This window comes from Rhamphochromis longiceps, linkage group LG2 (assembly GCF_057381845.1).
Source record: "Rhamphochromis longiceps isolate RC_006_pf linkage group LG2, R_longiceps_female_GT1.1, whole genome shotgun sequence".
NCBI classification, from domain to species: Eukaryota; Metazoa; Chordata; class Actinopteri; order Cichliformes; family Cichlidae; genus Rhamphochromis; species Rhamphochromis longiceps.
In genome coordinates this window covers 13,424,897-13,445,650 of record NC_140558.1, presented here as the reverse complement: position 1 = coordinate 13,445,650, position 20,754 = coordinate 13,424,897, and the positions used below count along the sequence as shown (strand labels likewise).

The window sequence follows — 20,754 nt, the reverse complement described above, 5'->3', positions numbered from 1 at the left end:
TTGACCAGTAATATTCATGCAGTGTTGCTTTGATTGTGGCACAGATGCTCATGCATGTAGTTAAAAAAAATATATTATTAGTTTATATTATTAGTTATTATATTTGTCTCACTTCAAGCAATAATGGGTTCATAAATTCTTGCTTTGACCTGGCTGACAGGCAGTGGGGGGAGCAAGAGAATTTTAATAGGGGCTGGCAGCCTGAGATTATTACTGATACAGCACAGAGACACATAAAACAAATCTGTAATATTATTTAAAACATAAAAACAGATTTTCCTTTAATGTGGACTCAGGTCAAGTGGATACAAGCGGACGAGATCGCGGATACAAGCGGCAGAAATGAGCTTCCCCCGAAGGGTGGCTGGCCTCTCCCTTAGAGATAGGGTGAGAAGTTCGGCCATCCGGGAGGAGCTCAGAGTAGAGAAGCTGCTGCTCCACATCGAAAGGAGCCAGCTGAGGTGGTTCGGGCATCTGACAAGGATGCCCCCTGGGCGCCTCCTGGGTGAGGTCTTCCAGGCATGCCCCACCGGGAGGAGGCCCCGGGGCAGACCCAGGACACGCTGGAGAGATTATATCTCTCGGCTGGCCTGGGAACGCCTTGGAGTTCCCCCAGATAAGCTGGAGGAGGTGGCTGGGGAGAGGGAGGTCTGGGCCTCTTTGCTTAGGCTGCTGCCCCCGCGACCCGGCCTCGGATAAAGCGGATGAAGATGGATGGATGGATGGTGGACTCAGGTCTGGTAGGATACAGCACTTAGTTGTTTTGGGTGTTGGTGTTAGTGTGGCAGACGCAAAGTTCAAGGAGAAGAGACGATTTGTCTGCTTGGCTGACAAATAAAACCGGTGAAACTATGAGACACACTTTGACTTATTGTGGCTGCAAAATTTTAAATTTTGTGGGTTTTTTTTATTTTTATTTTTTTATCCTTCCCTCTCTGTAACTTCTGCCTTCATTTTTAATGCACGTCTCAGGAGTTTGCTGTGGACACTGAGAAGAATAGTAGCACGTGGAACAAAAGGAAAACATTTCTACACTGTGAAGTGTTTGGTCAAACTGAGGCACTCGGTATAAACTGTAGGCAAAAAGTTTCATTTTTAAAGTTATGAACAAACTTTGATGGAGTGACATGAAGCACAGTAAAGTAGCTCTTTTTTATGTTTTTGTGGATGAATTTCTTGACCCATTTAAAAATCCTGCCTATCCTGCCCACTCCAGCCTAGCAGGGGGCAGTATTGCTCCTACATGTTTAAAAGAATAAAAGAAGAGTCGTAGCAGCCTGCAGTGACGTCATCGCTTCCTGGTTATTATTTACTTTCATTTTATGTCTTTGTGAAGCTGCAGATGATTGTCTCCGTGTAGAGGTGAGTAAGGCCTACGGTTCACTGCTGGGCTCTGACTCTGATTTGCTTCACTCAGAGCGGTGAGTTTGTGACACTCAGAATGAGGAGAAATCTTTTTTTTTCTGCAGGTTTCTGTGCTTCAGCTGACTCTGTGATGTCGCTGTGTGAGAACAAAGTGGAGCTTCCTCCTCCCTCTAAAGCCACTCTGTGTGGAGACGAGATCACCAAAGCTCAGAGGTCAGATGACTTTCTTTACTGCCAGGGACTCTTCTGCATGCTACAGCTCTGCATTTAAATCACTGCACCATCATTTTTATTCACATGTAAAACTGTGTGTGTGAAGCCCAGAGAAGCAGCACAGACCCCACACAGCCCACCGTGAATCTGAACCCAACTGTATGTCCGTGATGAGCGACCAATCAAATGAGCGCTATATTGATTTCCAACAAGGAGCACAGGAAACAAAGTGAGTTTTTGTCAGCATTAAAACTTAACAGTTACGCTGAATATGTGACCTTTGAAACATTTATCAATATTTTATCAGGATACGTCAGAGAAAACAATCTCCTAAACCTGAACTCGTCTGTGTGTCCACGATGAGCAGCAGCTCAAATGAGCGATATATTGATTTCAAACAAGCACCAGTGGAGACAAGGTGAGTTGTTTAAATTTAAATTTATTTAGGCCAAAAATCTATCAAATCTACCTGCCCTTTGTGGAAAAAGTACTTTCTCCTAAACCTAATAACTGGTTGTGCCACCCTTGGCAGCGTAGACTGCAGTCAAGTGTGTGCCAGAAACATGTAAATTTTACAAAGAAAAGGAGGCAAATACTTTTCAAACCACTGTATTTATTTATTATATTATTTTAATCTGTGACAGTTAAACTGAATTTGTGACCTTTGATACATTTCCTATTGTTCCCCGGACCCAGCTGTGTGTCAATGATGAGCGACCAGTCCAATGAGCGACATATTGACTTCAAACAAGGATCACAAGACACAAAGTGAGTTGTTGTCAGCATTAAAACTTAATAATTTATTCTCTATTAAAATGTTTTACAGTTAAGCTGAATGTGTGACCTTTGATACATTTACCGATATTTTATCAGGAAACATCGGAGAAAAAAATCTCCTAAACCTGAACCCGTCTGTGTGTCCACGATGAGCAGCAGCTCAAATGAGCGATATATTGATTTCAGCCGAGATACAGAGAACAGTCAGAACCTGCCTGCTAATGAAGGGTAAGGATGGAAAGCTACCAGAAATATTTAACTGGACTTTAGCAAATAAAACATTTTAACCAGGAGTTAATTAACTTCATGCTGTTCATTGTAATTATGTGTTTTCTTGCCCATATGCAGCTGGTTATCCTTCATAAAGAACTGGATCATGGATGCGATCGTGAATTTATTACAAAGATTATTTGTGAAACAGTAAGTCGTTGCATTACATCTTACTAATTATTCATTGTTTTTGTCTCTACAGAGCTGCAAGGAGACGAAGCATGTGGTTGAGAATGTTGTGACTAAAAGAAACCTGAACATAGAGATGTAGTGGTAGCACATCTGTCCACCAAGCCAGACATCAGCTGTTTACAATAACATCTGTCACTCACTGCAGCCAAGGGGCATCTTTTCTTCTTCATTTAACCTTATCTGCTGTTATTCAGGTTACAACAGATACCAGCATCTTCTGAACCTGATTCATCAGCACCCACAACGTGCGATGAATCTGTTCTTCATAACTCCAGCGATGAACTCGACTCTGTTAACGAGGCGTAAGTACTTCAGGATGATAGTGAAAACTGAATACTAGCGCTCATCTTAGTGAAACGTTGAAGTTTCCAGTATAACCAGTCGGAGAACCTAAAGAGGAGCAGTAGGAGGTTGTAGATGACTTGCTTCAGAGAACTTCAGAGGTTTACAGTGAAGGAGGGGGAGTTAGTGCAAGCTGTTAGGACTAGACCCAGCTGAGGATGCTGAAAGCTACAGAAACCTGTTAATTCTTAAAAGCTTCAGCATCACTCACTGCTCACAGTCACTCACATTCACTGTTTGAGACCAAATGTTACTAGATGGACCTTTGCCTTGTGGTTGTTTTTGTGTGAACAGATATGATGGGAGCTAATTTTTCACAATTCTTCCAGATTTGACGAGGAAAGTACAGAGGCTCCAAGTGATCAGCCTGCCCAGCAGCATCAATCACATCCGGACTCAGTCTTTATCTTTATGGTGTGTACAACAACTTCTTTTACATGTGTTTTATTCTCAGTCATCTCCATGCTGCACTTGTGTCTGATGGTCATTGTGATGATTTAAATCTGGTTTCATTAATTGTTATATCCTGTTCAAGCTGCTGGAGGACAACATTATCACTTTTGTGAAAAATGAGCTGAAGAAGATCCAGAAGGTGTTGTTTCCAGATAACTCAGAGAGTCAGATGGAGGAAGAGATGCTGCTGGGGGGCGAGGGTGAAGAACACAAGAACAGAGAGGCATTGGTGAAGCTCGCCCTGCATTTCCTGAGGAAAATGGAACAGAACGGCATGGCTGACTATCTGCAGAACAGTAAGTAAAATGAGCCTGATCAGTAAATGTGACAGATCATTGCAGTCATTTATCAGTGTTTTCATGGATGAGCAGTTGACAGAAATTGCACATTGTACTATATTTGATCTGTTTGGGTGCAATTATTTAAAAATTCAGTTCCTGAACCATATACCGATTCTGTCTTTTATTTAGAAAATTCCTCACTTAGCACATTAGCACTCATCACATTAGCAGTTTTGGTCCTAACCCCCCCCCAAAAAAAACCTAATAACTGATTTTTGTGAGTGTAGAAATTCTTAAATAGGGCTGTGCAATATCATATTGTCTATGGTAAATATAAGTTAGTATGTGATATAAGGGTCGCATCATGATATAATTTCTACAGCAATGCAATTTAAGTTCCCTAGTGCATGAGACAAACCCAGGCATGTCTGCAAACTGTCAGCATCTAATAGCAATATAGTACCAAAGAAACAACGCTGCCCAAAAAATAACAAAGGAACAGGTTAATTCAACTTCTGGGGATTGTTTCAACTGCTTTGATGTTCAAGAAATAACAACAGGTGTACTAGAAGGGGAACAATGAGGCAACACCCAAAAGGTGGAGAAACTGACATTTTTCTCTCCTCATCCTTTCTGATGTTTTCTTTTTTCACTGGTTTTGGATTTGGCTGGGGTCAGCGTCACTGGTGGTCCATATCCAGACCATTCAGAGACCTCCTATGCACTGAGTGGTCTTAGTTTTTTCACTAACTATGGCTGCCCCTCTCTGAACCTGGTCTCAGTTTTTAGTTTACTTCCTGTTAAAAGTGATTTTTTCCTTCCTACAGTCACCAAGTTGTTGCTCAAGGGGGCCGTTTGATTGTTGGAGTTTTCTCTGTATTATTGTAGGGTCTTTACCTTACAGTATAAAACAGGGGTGGGCAACTCCAGGCCTCGAGGGCCGGTGTCCTGCAGGTTTTAGATGTGTCCTTGATCCAACACAGCTGAATCAAATGGCTAAATTACCTCTTCAACATGTCTTGTAGTTCTCCAGAGGCCTAGTAATGAACTAATCCTTTAATTCAGGTGGGTTGAACCAGGGTGATATCTAAAACCTGCAGGACACTAGCCCTCGAGGCCTGGATTTGCCCACCCCTGGTATAAAATATAAAGCGCCTTGAGGTGACTACTGTTGTGTTTGGCACTGTATAAATAAAATTAAACTGCTTGGCGGGACATGGGCCCCCTGGCACTGTTGGGCCCCTGCTGCGGGGTGGATGGCACTTGGGTCTCGGGTCTGTGTGCCTGGAGCTCAGACTGCTCTGGTGGAGCCTGCGGGGCTCTCCTCTGCTCTTCTCTGAGTAGGGGTTGCGGTTGTCCCTGCAATGGCCGTCCTCGGGCTCAGGCTCTCTCTCCCTCTCCTTCTGTTAACTTTTTGACAGTTTCTCTTTCTTGTTATGTAAAATATGTTTCATAATGTGATATTATTGTGCAGTTCCTAAAGAATTACCAGTTTTAGTTACTTTAGGTGTTGTTAAAATAAAGTATTTAGCAGTTGTTTTATACTGAAATTTCCAGTGAAAACACTACCTGAGCTACATTTATGCTTACGTGTCACTACTATTGCGCTGCTGCTGCTGGTACCTTGTTTCAGTAGATTTAGACTTCAAATTAGGTGGTCTATAATTGGTTACAGTAACACATTAAAAAAGAAGGATATGAAATGTCCTTTATTTACTTGCACTTATAAATTGCGCTGCCTGCAAGGATCAATAAAATGTTCAGTATCTTTTTTTAAGGAGTTTTGTCACATGACACCATGCAGAGGTTGCTCAAGTGTCATCCACCACATTGGACTTGAATCACAGTTGCTATGGAAAAATGTGAAAATAACCTAGGTTACACTCTCATTCCCAAAATAGGAACTGAACATTTTAGATTAAATGAGAATCTCTTCTAAGTGTATCCAATAACACTAAACGAACAAGAAATTATACTACACTGTTTTTTTGGGGGTTTTTTTTTTCAAATTCGTTTTTTTTTTTTACTTTAATTCTTAAATTACTGGTTCATTTACTCTTTTATTGATAACAAGAGAAGAACCATAACAGCATATTCTGTTGTACTTCATTATATTTCTGCTACCTTCTGAATTCTTCTGCCATTATTATCCCAAGATGGGAAAATAACAGCACCTACTGTTCACAAGGCATATACAGTACTGTTACAACTGTAAACTTTGTTTGTGCTTTTATTTGGTAGATTTTTGCTCACTGATGCAATTTCTGTCCATTTAGAACTTTTTGCTCCACAATGTCAACGTAAACTTAAAAGTAATCTGAAGAAGAAGTCCCAGTGTGTGTTTGAGGGGATCGCTAAAGCAGGAAACCCAACCCTTCTGAATCAGATCTACACTGAGCTCTACATCACAGAGGGAGGGACTGCAGAAGTCAATAATGAACATGAGGTCAGACAGCTCGCAACAGCATCCAGGAAGCCAGACAGATCAGAAACAACAATCAGACGAGAAGACATCTTTAAAAAGTCACCTGGAAGAGATGAACCAATCAGAACAGTGCTGACAAAAGGAGTGGCTGGCATTGGGAAAACAGTCTTAATTCAAAAGTTTACGCTAGACTGGGCTGAAGAACAAGCTAACCAGGACATCCAGTTTACATTTCCATTTACATTCAGAGAGCTGAATGTGTTGAAAGAGAAAAAGTTCAGCTTGGTGGGACTTGTTCATCACTTCTTTACTGAAACCAAAAAAGCAGGAATTTACTGGTTTGAACACTTCCAAGTTGTGTTCATCTTGGATGGTCTGGATGAGTGTCGACTTCCTCTGGACTTCCACCGCAGTGAAACTCTAACTGATATTACACAGTCCGCCTCAGTGGGTGTGCTTCTTACAAACCTCATCAGGGGGAAACTGCTTCCCTCCGCTCATGTCTGGATAACCACACGGCCTGCAGCAGCCAGTCAGATTCCTCCTGAGTTTGTTCAGATGGTGACAGAAGTCAGAGGGTTCACCGATGAACAAAAAGAGGAGTACTTCAGGAAGAGATTCAGAGATGAGGAACAGGCCAGCAGGATCATCTCCCACATCAAATCATCACGAAGCCTCCACATCATGTGCCATATCCCAGTCTTCTGCTGGATCACTGCTACTGTTCTGGAGAATATGTTGAAAACCAGAGAGGGAGGAATATTACCTAAGACTCTGACTGAGATGTACATCTATTTCCTGGTGGTTCAGTCCAAAGTAAGGAAGATCAAGTATGATGGTGGTGCTGAGACAGATTGTCACTGGGGTCCAGAAAGCAAGAGGATGATTGAATCTCTGGGAAAACTGGCTTTTGACCAGCTAGAGAAAGGAAACCTGATCTTTTATGAATCAGACCTGACGGAGTGTGGCATTGATATTAGAGCAGCCTCAGTGTGCTCAGGAGTGTTCACACAGATCTTTAAAGAGGAAAAGGGGCTATATCAGAACCCAGTGTTCTGCTTCATCCATCTGAGCGTTCAGGAGTTTCTGGCTGCTCTTCATGTCCATCTGGCCTTCATCAACTCTGGAGTCAGCGTGCTACCAGAGGAACAAACAGCATCTCAGACATCTGAAACGCCTAAAAATAAGATTGTAAAAACAGACTTCTACCAACGTGCTGTGGACAATGCTTTGCAGAGTCCAAATGGACACCTGGACTTGTTCCTCCGCTTCCTCCTGGGTCTTTCATTGCAGTCAAATCAGGATCTTCTAAAAGGCCTGCAGACACAGACAGAAAGCAGTTCAGAAACCAATCAAAAAACAGTCCAGTACATTAAGATGAAGATAAGTGAGAATCTGTCTGCAGAAAAAAGCATCAATCTGTTCCACTGTCTCAATGAACTGAATGACCGTTCTCTAGTGGAGGAGATCCAACAGTCCCTGAGTTCAAGAACCCTCTCTGTGGATAAACTGTCTACTGCCCAGTGGTCAGCTCTGGTCTTCATCTTACTGTCATCAGAAAATGATCTGGATGAGTTTGTCCTGAAGAAATACTCTGCTTCGGAGGAGGCTCTTCTGAGGCTGCTGCCAGTGATCAAAGCCTCCAAAAAAGCCATGTAAGTACACAGACAGGTACACATTTATTGAAAACAGGAAAGCAGCATTTCTTTTGTTTCAGTATTTAAAAATCTGTTTGTTTGTTTTTTCACATTCTGTTTTTAGACTGACTGACTGTAACCTCTCAAAGACAAGCTGTGAAGCTCTGACTTCAGTTCTCAGTAACCCAGTCTCTAGTCTGCTTGAGCTAGACCTGAGTAACAACATACTGCAGAATTCTGGGGTGAAAGCACTTTCTGTTGAACTGGGGAGCCCACACTGGAAACTGGAGACTCTAAGGTATGGATAAATAATATAAATAACTGATATGGTCAGATCAGACATGTAACAATCTTTAACCTGTGAAAAATCAGGTTATGGAATCACAATGAGTGTCATGTGTCCTCCCTCTTTCATCCCTAACTAAGCACCATCCTTTACAAATTTTTCAGCTCGGGATACTGAAAATAGAAAATGAAAATAAATTGGACTTGTGTTGTTTTCTTGTTCGGCAGACTGTCAGGCTGTCAGATTACAGAGGATGGCTGTAGGTATCTTGTCTCAGCTCTCAACTCTAACCTTACCCACTTGAAAGAACTGGACTTGAGCTACAATAATCCAGGGGACTCAGGAGTACAACTGTTGTCAGATGGACTAGAGCATTCGTTACGAAAGTTAGAAACTCTGAGGTCAGTTCTTGTGATTATTTTTAATTTTTCTCTTTTTGGTATCTTTGTTTCCTTTTTGAGGATTTTCAGTGTGTGCAAAAAACTCTGCTCTTTACATATTCAATTCAATTTTATTTATATAGCGCCAAATCACAACAGCAGTCGCCTCAAGGCACTTTATATTGTACAGTAGATACAGAGGAAAAACCCAACAATCATATGACCCCCTATGAGCAAGCACTCTGGCGACAGTGGAAAGGAAAAACTCCCTTTTAACAGGAAGAAACCTCCAGCAGAACCAGGCTCAGGGAGGGGCGGGGTCATCTGCTGCCACCGGTTGGGGTGAGAGAAGGAAGACATGATGAAATACATGCTGTGGAAGAGAGACAGAGGTTAATAACAGATATGATTCAATGCCGAGAGGTCTATTAACACATAGTGAGTGAGAAAGGTGACTGGAAAGGAAAACTCAGTGCATCATGGGAATCCCCCAGCAGCCTACGTCTATTGCAGCATAACTATGGGAGGATTCAGGGTCACCTGATCCAGCCCTAACTATATGCTTTAGCAAAAAGGAAAGTTTGAAGCCTAATCTTAAAAGTAGAGATAGTGTCTGTCTCCCGAATCCAAATTGGAAGCTGGTTCCACAGAAGAGGGGCCTGAAAACTGAAGGCTCTCCCTCCCATTCTACTTTTAAATACTTTAGGAACAACAAGTAAGCCTGCAGTGTGAGAGCAAAGTGCTCTAATAGGGTAATATGGTACTACAAGGTCATTACGATAAGATGGGACCTGATTATTTAAGACCTTGTATGTGAGGAGCAGGATTTTGAATTCAATTCTGGATTTAACAGGAAGCCAATGAAGGGAAGCCAAAACAGGAGAAATCTGCTCTCTCTTTCTAGTCCCTGTCAGTACTCTTGCTGCAGCATTTTGGATTAACTGAAGGCTTTTCAGGGAGTTTTTTGGACATCCTGATAATAATGAATTGCAGTAGTCCAGCCTAGAAGTAATAAATGCATGAACTATTTTTTCAGCATCACCCTGAGACAGGATATTTCTAACTCTCGAGATGTTGTGCAAATGGAAGAAAGCAGTCTTACATATTTGTTTAATATGTGTATTGAAGGACATGTCTTGGTCAAAAACGACCCCAAGGTTCCTCACAGCGTTACTGGAGGCCAAGGTAATGCCATCTAGAGTAAGAATCTGGTTAGATATCACATTTTTAAGATTTTCAGGGCCAAGTAAAATGACCTCAGTTTTATCTGAATTAAGAAGCAGAAAGTTAGCGGCCATCCAGGTCTTTATGTCTTTAAGACATTCCCGCAGTTTAACTAATTGGTGTGTGTTATCTGACTTCATGGACAGATAGAGCTGGGTGTCATCAGCATAGCAGTGAAAATGTATGCTATGACTTCTGATGATGCTGCCTAAGGGAAGCATGTATAATGTAAACAGAATTGGTCCTAGCACTGAACCCTGTGGAACTCCATAACTGACCTTAGTGTGTGAAGAGGACTCTCCATTTACATGCACAAATTGGAGTCTATTAGATAGATATGATACAAACCACTGCAGCGCAGTACCTGAAATACCTACAGTGTGCTCTAATCGTGCTAATAGAATATTATGCTCAACAGTATCGAACGCTGCGCTGAGGTCTAGCAGGACAAGCGGAGAGATGAGTCCACTGTCAGAGGCCATAAGAAGATCATTTGTAACCTTCACTAAAGCTGTTTCTGTGCTGTGATGAGCTCTGAAACCTGATTGAAACTCTTCAAATAAGCCATTCCTCTGCAGATGATCTGTTAGCTGTTTGACAACTACTCTTTCGAGGATTTTTGATATGAAAGGAAGGTTGGAGATTGGCCTATAATTAGCTAAGACTGCTGGGTCTAGAGATGGCTTTTTAAGTAAGGGTTTAACTACTGCCAGCTTGAAGGCCTGTGGTACATAGCCGATTATTAGAGATGAGTTGATCATATTTAGGATCGAAGAATTAATTAATGGCAGGACTTCTTTGAGCAATTTTGTAGGAATGGGGGTCTAAAAGACATGTTGATGGTTTGGAGGAAGTAATTATTGAAGTTAACTCAGAAAGATCAATTGGAGAAAAAGAGTCTAACTTAACATCAATGGTACTAAGAGTAGCTGTAGATAATATTACATCTGCGGGATGATTATTGGTAATTTTTTCTCTAATGATAAAAATTTTATTTGTGAAGAAGTTCATGAAGTCATTACTAGTTAATGTTAAAGGGATGGTTGGCTCAACTTTTTGTTTTTGGAGCTCTGACTTTTTGTCAGCCTGGCTACAGAGCTGAAGAGAAACCTAGGGTTGTTCTTATTTTCTTCAATCAGTGATGAATAGTAAAATGTTCTGGCTTTGCGGAGGGCTTTCATATAAAGCAACAAACTATTTCTCCAGGCTAAATGATGATCCTTTAAATTTGTGACACGCCATTTCCTCTCTAGCTTACGAGTTATCTGCTTTAGGCTACGTGTTTGGGAACTATACCACAGAGTCAGGTACTTCTGATTTGAGATCTTAGTTTTCACAGGAGCTACAGTATCCAGAGTCGTACGTAGTGAGGAGGTAAAATTATTAACAAGATAATCGACCTCTGTTGGAGTAGCGTTCAGGTAGCTGCTCTGCTCTGTATTGGTACAGGGCATTGAAGATGATAACTGTAGGTGGATTATATTCTTAAACTTAGTTACAGCACTTTCAGAAAGACATCTACTGTGATAAAGTCTACTCTCCACTGCTGTGTAATCAATTATTGTAAATGTAAATGTTATCAGGAAATGATCAGACAGGAGAGGGTTTTCAGGAAACACTGTTAAATGTTCAGTTTCTATGCCATATGTTAAAACAAGATCTAGAGTGTGATTAAAGTGGTGGGTGGGTTCTTTTACATTTTGAGAGAAGCCAATTGAGTCTAATAACAGATTAAATGCCATGTTGAGGCTGTCACTTTTAGCATCTACATGATTGTTAAAATCACCCACAATAATTATGCTATCTGAGCTGAGCACTAAATCAGATAAAAAGTCTGAGAAATCAGACAGAAACTCTGTGTAAGGTCCAGGTGGACGATAGATGATAACAAGTAAGACTGGTTTCTGAGGTTTACAGCTGGGGTGGACAAGGCTAAGCATCAGGCTTTCAAATGAATTAAAAGTCTGTCTCAGTCTTTCGTTGATTGATAGGCTGGTGTGAAAAATTGCTGCCATACCGCCCCCTCTGCCTGTGCTTCGAGATTTCTGGTAGTTAGAATGACTCGGGGGTGTTGATTCATTTAAACTAACATAATCATCCTGCTGCAACCAGGTTTCTGTAAGGCAGAGTAAATCGATTTGCTGATCAATTATTAAGTCATGTACTAACAGAGACTTGGAGGAGAGAGACCTAATATTTAATAATCCACATTTCACTGTTTTACTCTTTGTTTCAGATGTGGGAGTAAAACAGCACAGCAGAAAACTTTATCGATCCTTTAAAAGCAGATACAAGTACCAACATTTTTATATTTGGCCATCTGGAGCCATTTGAGTTACTTCATGATTGCTAATGGCATATAGAGCACTTAACCACAGTATACATGCTTGCATAAATCAAATATATTTATTCAATTTATGGGTACATGGTTTTCTTAATTCAGTTATTTATACAAGACATTATCTAAAAATTCTCTCAGTGCCTTTTAAATCACAAGGTATGAATTCTGAACTAGTGCTGTCCCCTGAAAAGTTCAGCTTACTGTGCTTTACCCTTACCTAATTTGATCCTGTGTAAGTTGTCTGGGATGTGATTTCAACAAAACATCTACCTGTATTTGTACATCACTATGACCCTCATAGAAAATTATGGGAAAAAATGTATTGTACAGTAGAGTTTGTAAATAATCTGAGCCTATTATTTACAAATAATCTGAGACTTTTAAAGTATCTGTATAAAAATGTATGATTTGACAGTAAGATAACTTAAAAGCCAATTTTGTTTTCTAATATGTTGCGCCAGACCCTAAACACTGCTCAAAATCTACTAAGGGATTCATGCAGAGGAACAAGTACAATGTTCTGGAATGGCCATCTCAGTCCCCAGACCTGAATATTATTGAAAATCTATGGTGTGACTGTCCATGCTCGGAAACCATCAAACCTGACTGAACTGGATATGTTTTGTAAAGACGAAAGGTCCAAAATACCTTCAACCAGAATCCAGACTCTCATTGGAAGCTATAAGAAGTGTTTGGAGGCATTATTTCTGCAAAAGGAGGATCTACTAAATATTGATGTAATTTTTCTGTTGGGGTGCCCAAATTTATGCACCTGCCTAATTTAGTTTAAGTAACTATTGCACACTATTGCTGATCCAAACAACCAATGATTTATGAAGGAAAAACATGAAAATTATCAGGAGTGCCCAAACTTTTGCATACCACTGTAGTTGATAAGATTTTATGCTCATTTTTAGATTATTTGTTTATTCAAACCAATCATTGTGTCCTATTCATTATTGTCTTTTCAGACTGAGTGTCTGCAACCTGTCAGAAAAAAGCTGTGAAGCTCTTTCTCCAGCTCTCTCCTGCCAGTCATCGAGTCTGAGAGAGCTGGACCTGAATAACAACAACCTGAAGGATACAGGAGTGAAGGCACTGTCCACTGGACTGGAAAGTCAACACTGCAAACTGGAAACTCTCAGGTTAAGATTAGCCTCTGCAATCAGTATTTACACTGTGAATTAAGATGACTGTTTCTCTGCTTACATTGTTATATTATAATATTTATTTTTATTACGTTTTCTATTGGGACACCTGATTATTGGTTGAAGTTAATGGTCTGGATTATAATTAAAGAAACAAAATGTGATGATAATAATCAGCTTAATTAAATGATAGATCACAGTACGTCAGCGTTTTGTTGCTTTAGTAGCTTATCCAGCCTCATTTTGTGTGCCTCCAGGCTTTCGGGCTGCTTGATCACAAAGGATGGCTGTGCTTCTCTGGCCTCAGCTCTGAACTCCAACACCTCTCATCTGAAAGTGCTGGACTTGAGTTACAATCATCCAGAGGATGCAGGAGTAGAGCTTCAGACTGGAGTAAAGGATCAACGCTGGAAACTGGAAAACCTAAGGTCGATGAGATGACATTATTGTTAATGACTGAGCACAATGGGTGTTGATACACTGGATGTAATTTCTGTTTTTGCATGTTGAAAGATATGGTGCTGATATTTGTCATTTCAGGGTGGAACCTGCTGGAGCAGAGTGGTTGAAACCAGGATTGAAGAAGTGTAAGTGTTTTGTTTTTTTAATTCATAAAGATAAAACAGTAAATATTAAGCTGTCTTTATATTTTGGTGTCATTCTCTTAAGATTATCACTGATATTGTGAAGTGTTAAAGGAACAGCTGGTAGATTAACTCCAGCTGCATTGTCTCTTTTCTTGACAGATCTCTCTAAACTTACAGTCAACACAAATACAATAAACAAAAATCTCAAACTGTCTATGAATAACATGAAGGTGACACATACGAGAAACAACTTCATATATCCCGATCATGCTGACAGATTTGTTGACTGGTGTCAGCTGCTGTGTAAAGATGTTTTACATGGTCGGTGTTACTGGGAGGTGGAGTGGACAGGTGAGGTTGACATATCAGTAAGTTACAGAGGAATTGCAAGGAAAGGAGAACGAAAAAACTGCAGATTTGGAGAGAATCCTCAGTCCTGGAGTCTGGACTGCTCTAATGCCCGCGGCTACACTGTGTATCACAATCAGAGAATATCAGTCATTCACCCCTCATCCTCCTTGTCCCCTTCCTGTGGCCCTAAGCGAGTAGCAGTGTATGTGGACTGTCCTGCTGGCACTCTGTCCTTCTACAATGTCTCCAGTGACTCTCTGATCCACCTCCACACCTTCAACACCACATTCACTGAACCTCTTTATCCTGGCTTTGGAGTCTGGCACCATTCATGTGGTTCCTCAGTGCGTCTGTGTTCTGTGCAGGTAGAAGTATCTCCTTCTGTTAGATAAGCTGTGTAACTGCAGATGCACAGACAAATCTGCAGGCTCTCATGGACTCAGAATCACGTTTAACGTCTACATGAGGGATTTCTTAAGAATTTAAAGATTGTGTCTCATTATTGCAGTGATTCTGTAACTGCTGAGTGTCTTTAGTGTCTTATGTGAACAATTCTGACCTGCCTGGTTGTTTAAAGATAGATGTCTTTCATGTTCACTCTCACTTTTTGTTTGAATATTTGGAGCATCTGTGTATGTTTTATAGTTTCACTTTTTTTTTTCTCTGAAATGAGACAAAATCAAAAACGTAAACTTTGAAGACCAAATGAAACTTTAAACGTTTATTTTACAACACTAGTTTATGTACATAGTATACATGCAGTATTATATAATTGATATAGAAGGGTGTGTTGTAGATATGTATAAATCATTTTATTTAGTATTAGAGGGGAAAAAACAACTCTTGAAATACACCTTCTGTCTTTGTGCTGTCTTGTTAGCACAACTGGTATTAGAAACAGACGACTCTGGAACGTATGTCGTTTTGTATTCAACACAAAGTGGGTTTCCTTGCCACCAGCAAGTTTCAAACAGTTGTTCACTGGTGTTACGGCCTTAGCTGGGCCTCCTCCTGAAGGTGCCTGTGTGGGCGTGTCACACTACCTCTTCTGCCTGAGGTGCCACCTTTCCCTTTTACACAGCTGACTCACGTCAGTAATTAAGGAGATTTAAGCCCAGGGAAAGGTGAGCTCTGGGCCAGAGTGCCGTTGCAGCTAGTGAGCTGTGTGTGTGTTTGTGAGTGGTTACAGCTAGTGAGCTGTGTTATTGTGGTTTGCAGCTAGTGAGCTGCTCTCCTTCTTTTTGGCTTACGTTTTACTTTATTGACCAATGCCTGAGTTTTGTTTTTCTTAAATGGTGATAGCGGCTTGTCCGTCTCTTTTAGTTGAGTTTGAAAGGGAACTTTAATAAAACTCTTTGATTTAACCCTTTTGCCTCCTTGACTCCTTTTTCTGACCCGGTCACTTTTTGTTACTTTCCCCTCACCGCCTAGACCCCTCAGGGGAACGTAACACTGGCACAAACTGCTCAATCCAGAAAAACTAAAACTTTGTGAAATTCACCTCAAATATAAATGTGTTTGTATGGATTTGAATATTGCAAACAGAAATAATGTCCCAGGTTGAAGCTGAGTTGTTGTTAGCAATAAAAGACTACTTGCATAAATACACTGACATCTCAATGCAATAAAGGTTTCTTTAAAAAATTAAAAAGTGAGTTAAATCACTTTTTTTTTTGTAAATTCAATTGCTTTATTGCAATTATAGGACAAAACTCCAAAAACAAACTTGCAAAAAAACAAGCTGAAACTAAAACTAAACTCTAAGAAACCTGGAGACAAGAGACTAGGAGCACAGAGGGAAACACACACAGCATGAGGGGGCGACGCAACACTGACAGAGAGAAAGACAGGGCTAAAATACACTGAGGGATAACAAGGGAATGGGACACAGGAGGAGAGCACAGCTGGGACTTATCACACTTGATGAGACTTTTTTTTTTTTTTTTTTTGCCTGTCCCGTTTGGCTCTTTTGCCATCAGAATTATTGTCTAAAGGCAAAGAAAGATGCCCAACGGATTTACTTTGCCAAATGGACCATCCCAGCCTTGCTGTAATGGTCTATTTGATTCACCTTTTGTTTATTTTATTTTCACTTGCTAAATACGGGACAGACTTAACTGGGGAAAAGAAAGGGGAGAAAGAAAGAGGGAAAGAAAAACAGCGGGGAAGAGGGACGGGGATAAAGGGCAAAAAACAAAAACCAACAAAATAAGCAGACAAAAAAAAATACATATAACAATCACCTGGATCACCTGTTGAGAAAGAAAAAAGAAAAGCAGAAGAAAAAAAAGAGCAACATAATAAACAACATCACGATGATCTATGTGATTATAACAGTAAATATTAAACATCATTGTGCAGCACGTAAGATCGACAGCGCACAGTGTGCTTTGAGGTAGGAGCCACAAAGGGTGTAGTTTGTGTGTGTGAGCACCCATGTGTACACCTGTGAGCATGAGCACGCTTGTATTTAAAAGGTTCCTTCATGTAATGATCTGCTAGAGGGTGTGGGGAGCCACAGCTCCGTCCTCCAGGGCATGAAGCAGGTATGGAGGAAATCAAAACTCCAGACATCCAGAGGCCCTCAGAACATAAGAGACCAAGGAAGATCAACAGAGGGGCAACCGCGCCACTATCCCAGAAAGAGCTGAGGAGAGCCCCAGATGAGGGGTCACTCAGCAGCCACGGAGCAGAAGCCAGGGGGGATTGCATTTTATATATATATATATATATATATATATATATATATATATACACACATATATATATACACACATACACACACACACACACACACAGTGGGGCAAAAACGTATTTAGTCAGCCACCGATTGTGCAAGTTCCCCCACCTAAAATGATGACAGAGGTCAGTAATTTGCACCAGAGGTACACTTCAACTGTGAGAGACAGAATGTGAAAAAAAAAAATCCATGAATTCACATGGTAGGATTTGTAAAGAATTTATTCGTAAATTAGGGTGGAAAATAAGTATTTGGTCAATAACAAAAATACAACTCAATACTTTGTAACATAACCTTTGTTGGCAATAACAGAGGTCAAACGTTTACTATAGGTCTTTACCAGGTTTGCACACACAGTAGCTGGTATTTTGGCCCATTCCTCCATGCAGATCTTCTCGAGAGCAGTGATGTTTTGGGGCTGTCGCCGAGCAACACCAGACTTTCAACTCCCACCACAGATTTTCTATGGGGTTGAGGTCTGGAGACTGGCTAGGCCACTCCAGGACTTTCAAATGCTTCTTACGGAGCCACTCCTTTGTTGCCCGGGCGGTGTGTTTTGGATCATTGTCATGTTGGAAGACCCAGCCTCGTTTCATCTTCAAAGTTCTCACTGATGGAAGGAGGTTTTGGCTCAAAATCTCACGATACATGGCCCCATTCATTCTGTCCTTAACACGGATCAGTCGTCCTGTCCCTTTGGCAGAAAAACAGCCCCATAGCATGATGTTTCCACCCCCATGCTTCACAGTAGGTATGGTGTTCTTGGGATGCAACTCAGTATTCGTCTTCCTCCAAACACAACGAGTTGAGTTTATACCGAAAAGTTCTACTTTGGTTTCATCTGACCACATGACATTCTCCCAATCCTCTGCTGTATCATCCATGTGCTCTCTGGCAAACTTCAGACGGGCCTGGACATGCACTGGCTTCAGCAGCGGAACACGTCTGGCACTGCGGGATTTGATTCCCTGCCGTTGTAGTGTGTTACTGATGGTGACCTTTGTTACTTTGGTCCCAGCTCTCTGCAGGTCATTCACCAGGTCCCCCCGTGTGGTTCTGGGATCTTTGCTCACCGTTCTCATGATCATTTTGACCCCACGGGATGAGATCTTGCGTGGAGCCCCAGATCGAGGGAGATTATCAGTGGTCTTGTATGTCTTCCATTTTCTGATGATTGCTCCCACAGTTGATTTTTTCACACCAAGCTGCTTGCCTATTGTAGATTCACTCTTCCCAGTCTGGTGCAGGTCTACAATACTTTTCCTGGTGTCCTACGAAAGCTCTTTGGTCTTGGCCATGGCGGAGTTTGGAGTCTGACTGTTTGGGGCTGTGGACAGGTGTCTTTTATACAGATGATGAGTTCAAACAGGTGCCATTCATACAGGTAACGAGTGGGGGACAGAAAAGCTTCTTACAGAAGACGTTACAGGTCTGTGAGAGCCAGAGATTTTCCTTGTTTGAGGTGACCAAATACTTATTTTCCACCCTGATTTACGAATAAATTCTTTACAAATCCTACCATGTGAATTCATGGATTTTTTTTTCACATTCTGTCTCTCACAGTTGAAGTGTACCTCTGGTGCAAATTACTGACCTCTGTCATCATTTTAAGTGGGGGAACTTGCACAATCGGTGGCTGACTAAATACTTTTTTGCCCCACTGTATATCAGAATCAGAATCAGAATGGGGTTTATTGCCAAATGTTGAGCAGGTTTACAACATTAGGAAATTGCTGCGGTGCTTCAGTGCAAACATAGTGTCATAAATAGCACTTAAATAGACATGGAAAAAAAATAAAAGTAGGGATAAGAATTAAAAGTGCTACGTGGAAAGATATGTGCATGAGATATACATGAGATATATACATAAGAATAAGAATTAAGAGTGCTACGTTGAAAGGACCCTTTAGGGGTGCAACGATACAACGATACACAAAATTCACGGTTCGGTTCGGTTCGATACTTTGGTGTCACAGTTCGATATTTTTTCGATACAAAAAAATGTTCATGCCTTTTTAATTTGTCATTTATTAAAATTATAAATATATATTTTAACTCAAAAGTACAGTTTTCAAATTTAACCCTAACCCTTGTGCATGTTTTTTATTTTGACAGCGAATGCGCACCTGCGGACCACTTATGTGCAGCCCTGGTTATTTAGCTCGTCATATTGTAGCCACAGAAATTCTTTTGTCCATGAAACCATAAAGCTGCACTCTCTTTTTGCCTTATAGTCTGATTTGTCATAACTTCTCCGTTTTGTGGTAAGCTTTTCTTTGGCTGTAACTTCTTCACCCTGACCTGTCTTATTTGGCTCAGCAGAACTAAAATATATATCCTGCTGCTTTTACACACGCACTCACATAAGCTCAGCGATTCTCTGCGCGATCAACCTCTCACATGTTTAAGCTTGCTGCGGGAGATTTCACTTGTCATGTTTGCATAGTAAGCTAACGATTAATAAGACGACGTCAGAGGAATTGGTGCACAAATTATCATCACTCACAGATCAGTGCTGTCGCTCTCTATACACAGTTCGCACGATTGCAAAGTGAAAGCAAAAAACAAGCGCAAATTCAAACGCGATTTCAATATGTCACATATTGACAGTGGCTCACCGATGCCAATGACATAATTACCCAGCTACATTTCTGAAAGAATGCAAAAGCATTGACATATATTTTTCCTTCCTACAATAGCCGGACGGGCAGGGCAGAGATAGATTTTGGTAGCCTGACTGTAGAGCTGGGCGATATGAGATTTTTTCATATCACGATATGTTTTTTTCATTTCAGGCGATAACGATATCTATCACGATATAAGCCAAATAACTATATTTGTAAGATTTAAATGTGCCGTTGCTCACAAGTAAAATGTGAAATAATCAGCAGCTTGTTTTTAAATATTTATTTCCCATAATAAGTTCAACAGGGTAGATGTACTTAAGGAACATGAGACTTTTTCAGCTAAATAAAGGCAAATATTGCAAACTACACAAAAGGCAGCCGCTAAAGCGTTTAAGTTTCAAAATAGAACAAATGAAACAGACTAAATTGTCAATTCCACTTAGAAATAAAGTATTAATTCTAAAAATAAATCTTAGTTTGTTTTACAGAAGAACAGACAAAACTGACTAACTTTTGTCAATATCAAATAAACTGAGAACTAAAAGGAAATTCTCAATCTCTCCTTGTTGTATAGCTGAGCTTTTCAAACAGTTGTAACAGTTACTTTAGTCTGACAAAAGCCGAATGATGAATTAGCGCTTCCAGTCAGAGACTGAGGCTACGTCCACACGTACACGGGTGTTTTTGAAAACGGAGATTTTCTGTTTTCGTTTTGAAAAATAATCCCGTCCACACATAAAGGCAGAAATGAAGGAAAACGCTGCTATGAACATGCCAAAGCAGCAGGTGGCGCTAGATTCCTAACCGTGCAGAAATGTTGGCCAATCAGAAGTCTAGAAGCCTCGGTGGGAAAAAGTAAACAAAGCTGGGGCATAGAAGCAGAACCGAGTCTATGTGTGGAGGGACAGTAACTGTGTGTATATGTAAGCATTTAAACACTGCAGAGAGTAGAATTAACAGTAACAGTATTGTAGAAATTCATTTCACCGAAACAATAACGTGGCGCACAGTGTGACGCATGCACCAGTTTATTGTATTTCCAGACTTGCTTTCGGCACAATTTACAGTGCGCGCTACTCTGTTTTTTGTCAGACTTGAAATAGCCGAAATACCTT

At 40.7% G+C, this 20,754-nt stretch overlaps 1 protein-coding gene and 1 pseudogene across 1 annotated transcript; both read left to right on the top strand.

The window, feature by feature from the left end:
• The first annotated feature begins 1,282 nt into the window (after positions 1-1,282).
• LOC146677052 (uncharacterized) lies at positions 1,283-15,449 on the top strand. Its single transcript, XM_085418046.1, has 17 exons — positions 1,283-1,362; positions 1,470-1,578; positions 1,685-1,807; positions 1,886-1,996; positions 2,275-2,346; positions 2,452-2,583; positions 2,704-2,775; positions 3,012-3,119; positions 3,489-3,573; positions 3,695-3,908; positions 6,170-7,973; positions 8,080-8,253; positions 8,469-8,642; positions 13,158-13,331; positions 13,592-13,762; positions 13,875-13,921; positions 14,081-15,449. The coding sequence occupies exons 2-17, from the start codon at positions 1,496-1,498 to the stop codon at positions 14,662-14,664; spliced, it is 4,128 nt and encodes a 1,375-aa protein (XP_085274172.1). The 5' UTR covers positions 1,283-1,362; positions 1,470-1,495; the 3' UTR covers positions 14,665-15,449.
• Positions 15,029-20,754, top strand: part of LOC146677051 (stonustoxin subunit beta-like) — a 10,199-nt pseudogene continuing 4,473 nt past the window's right edge.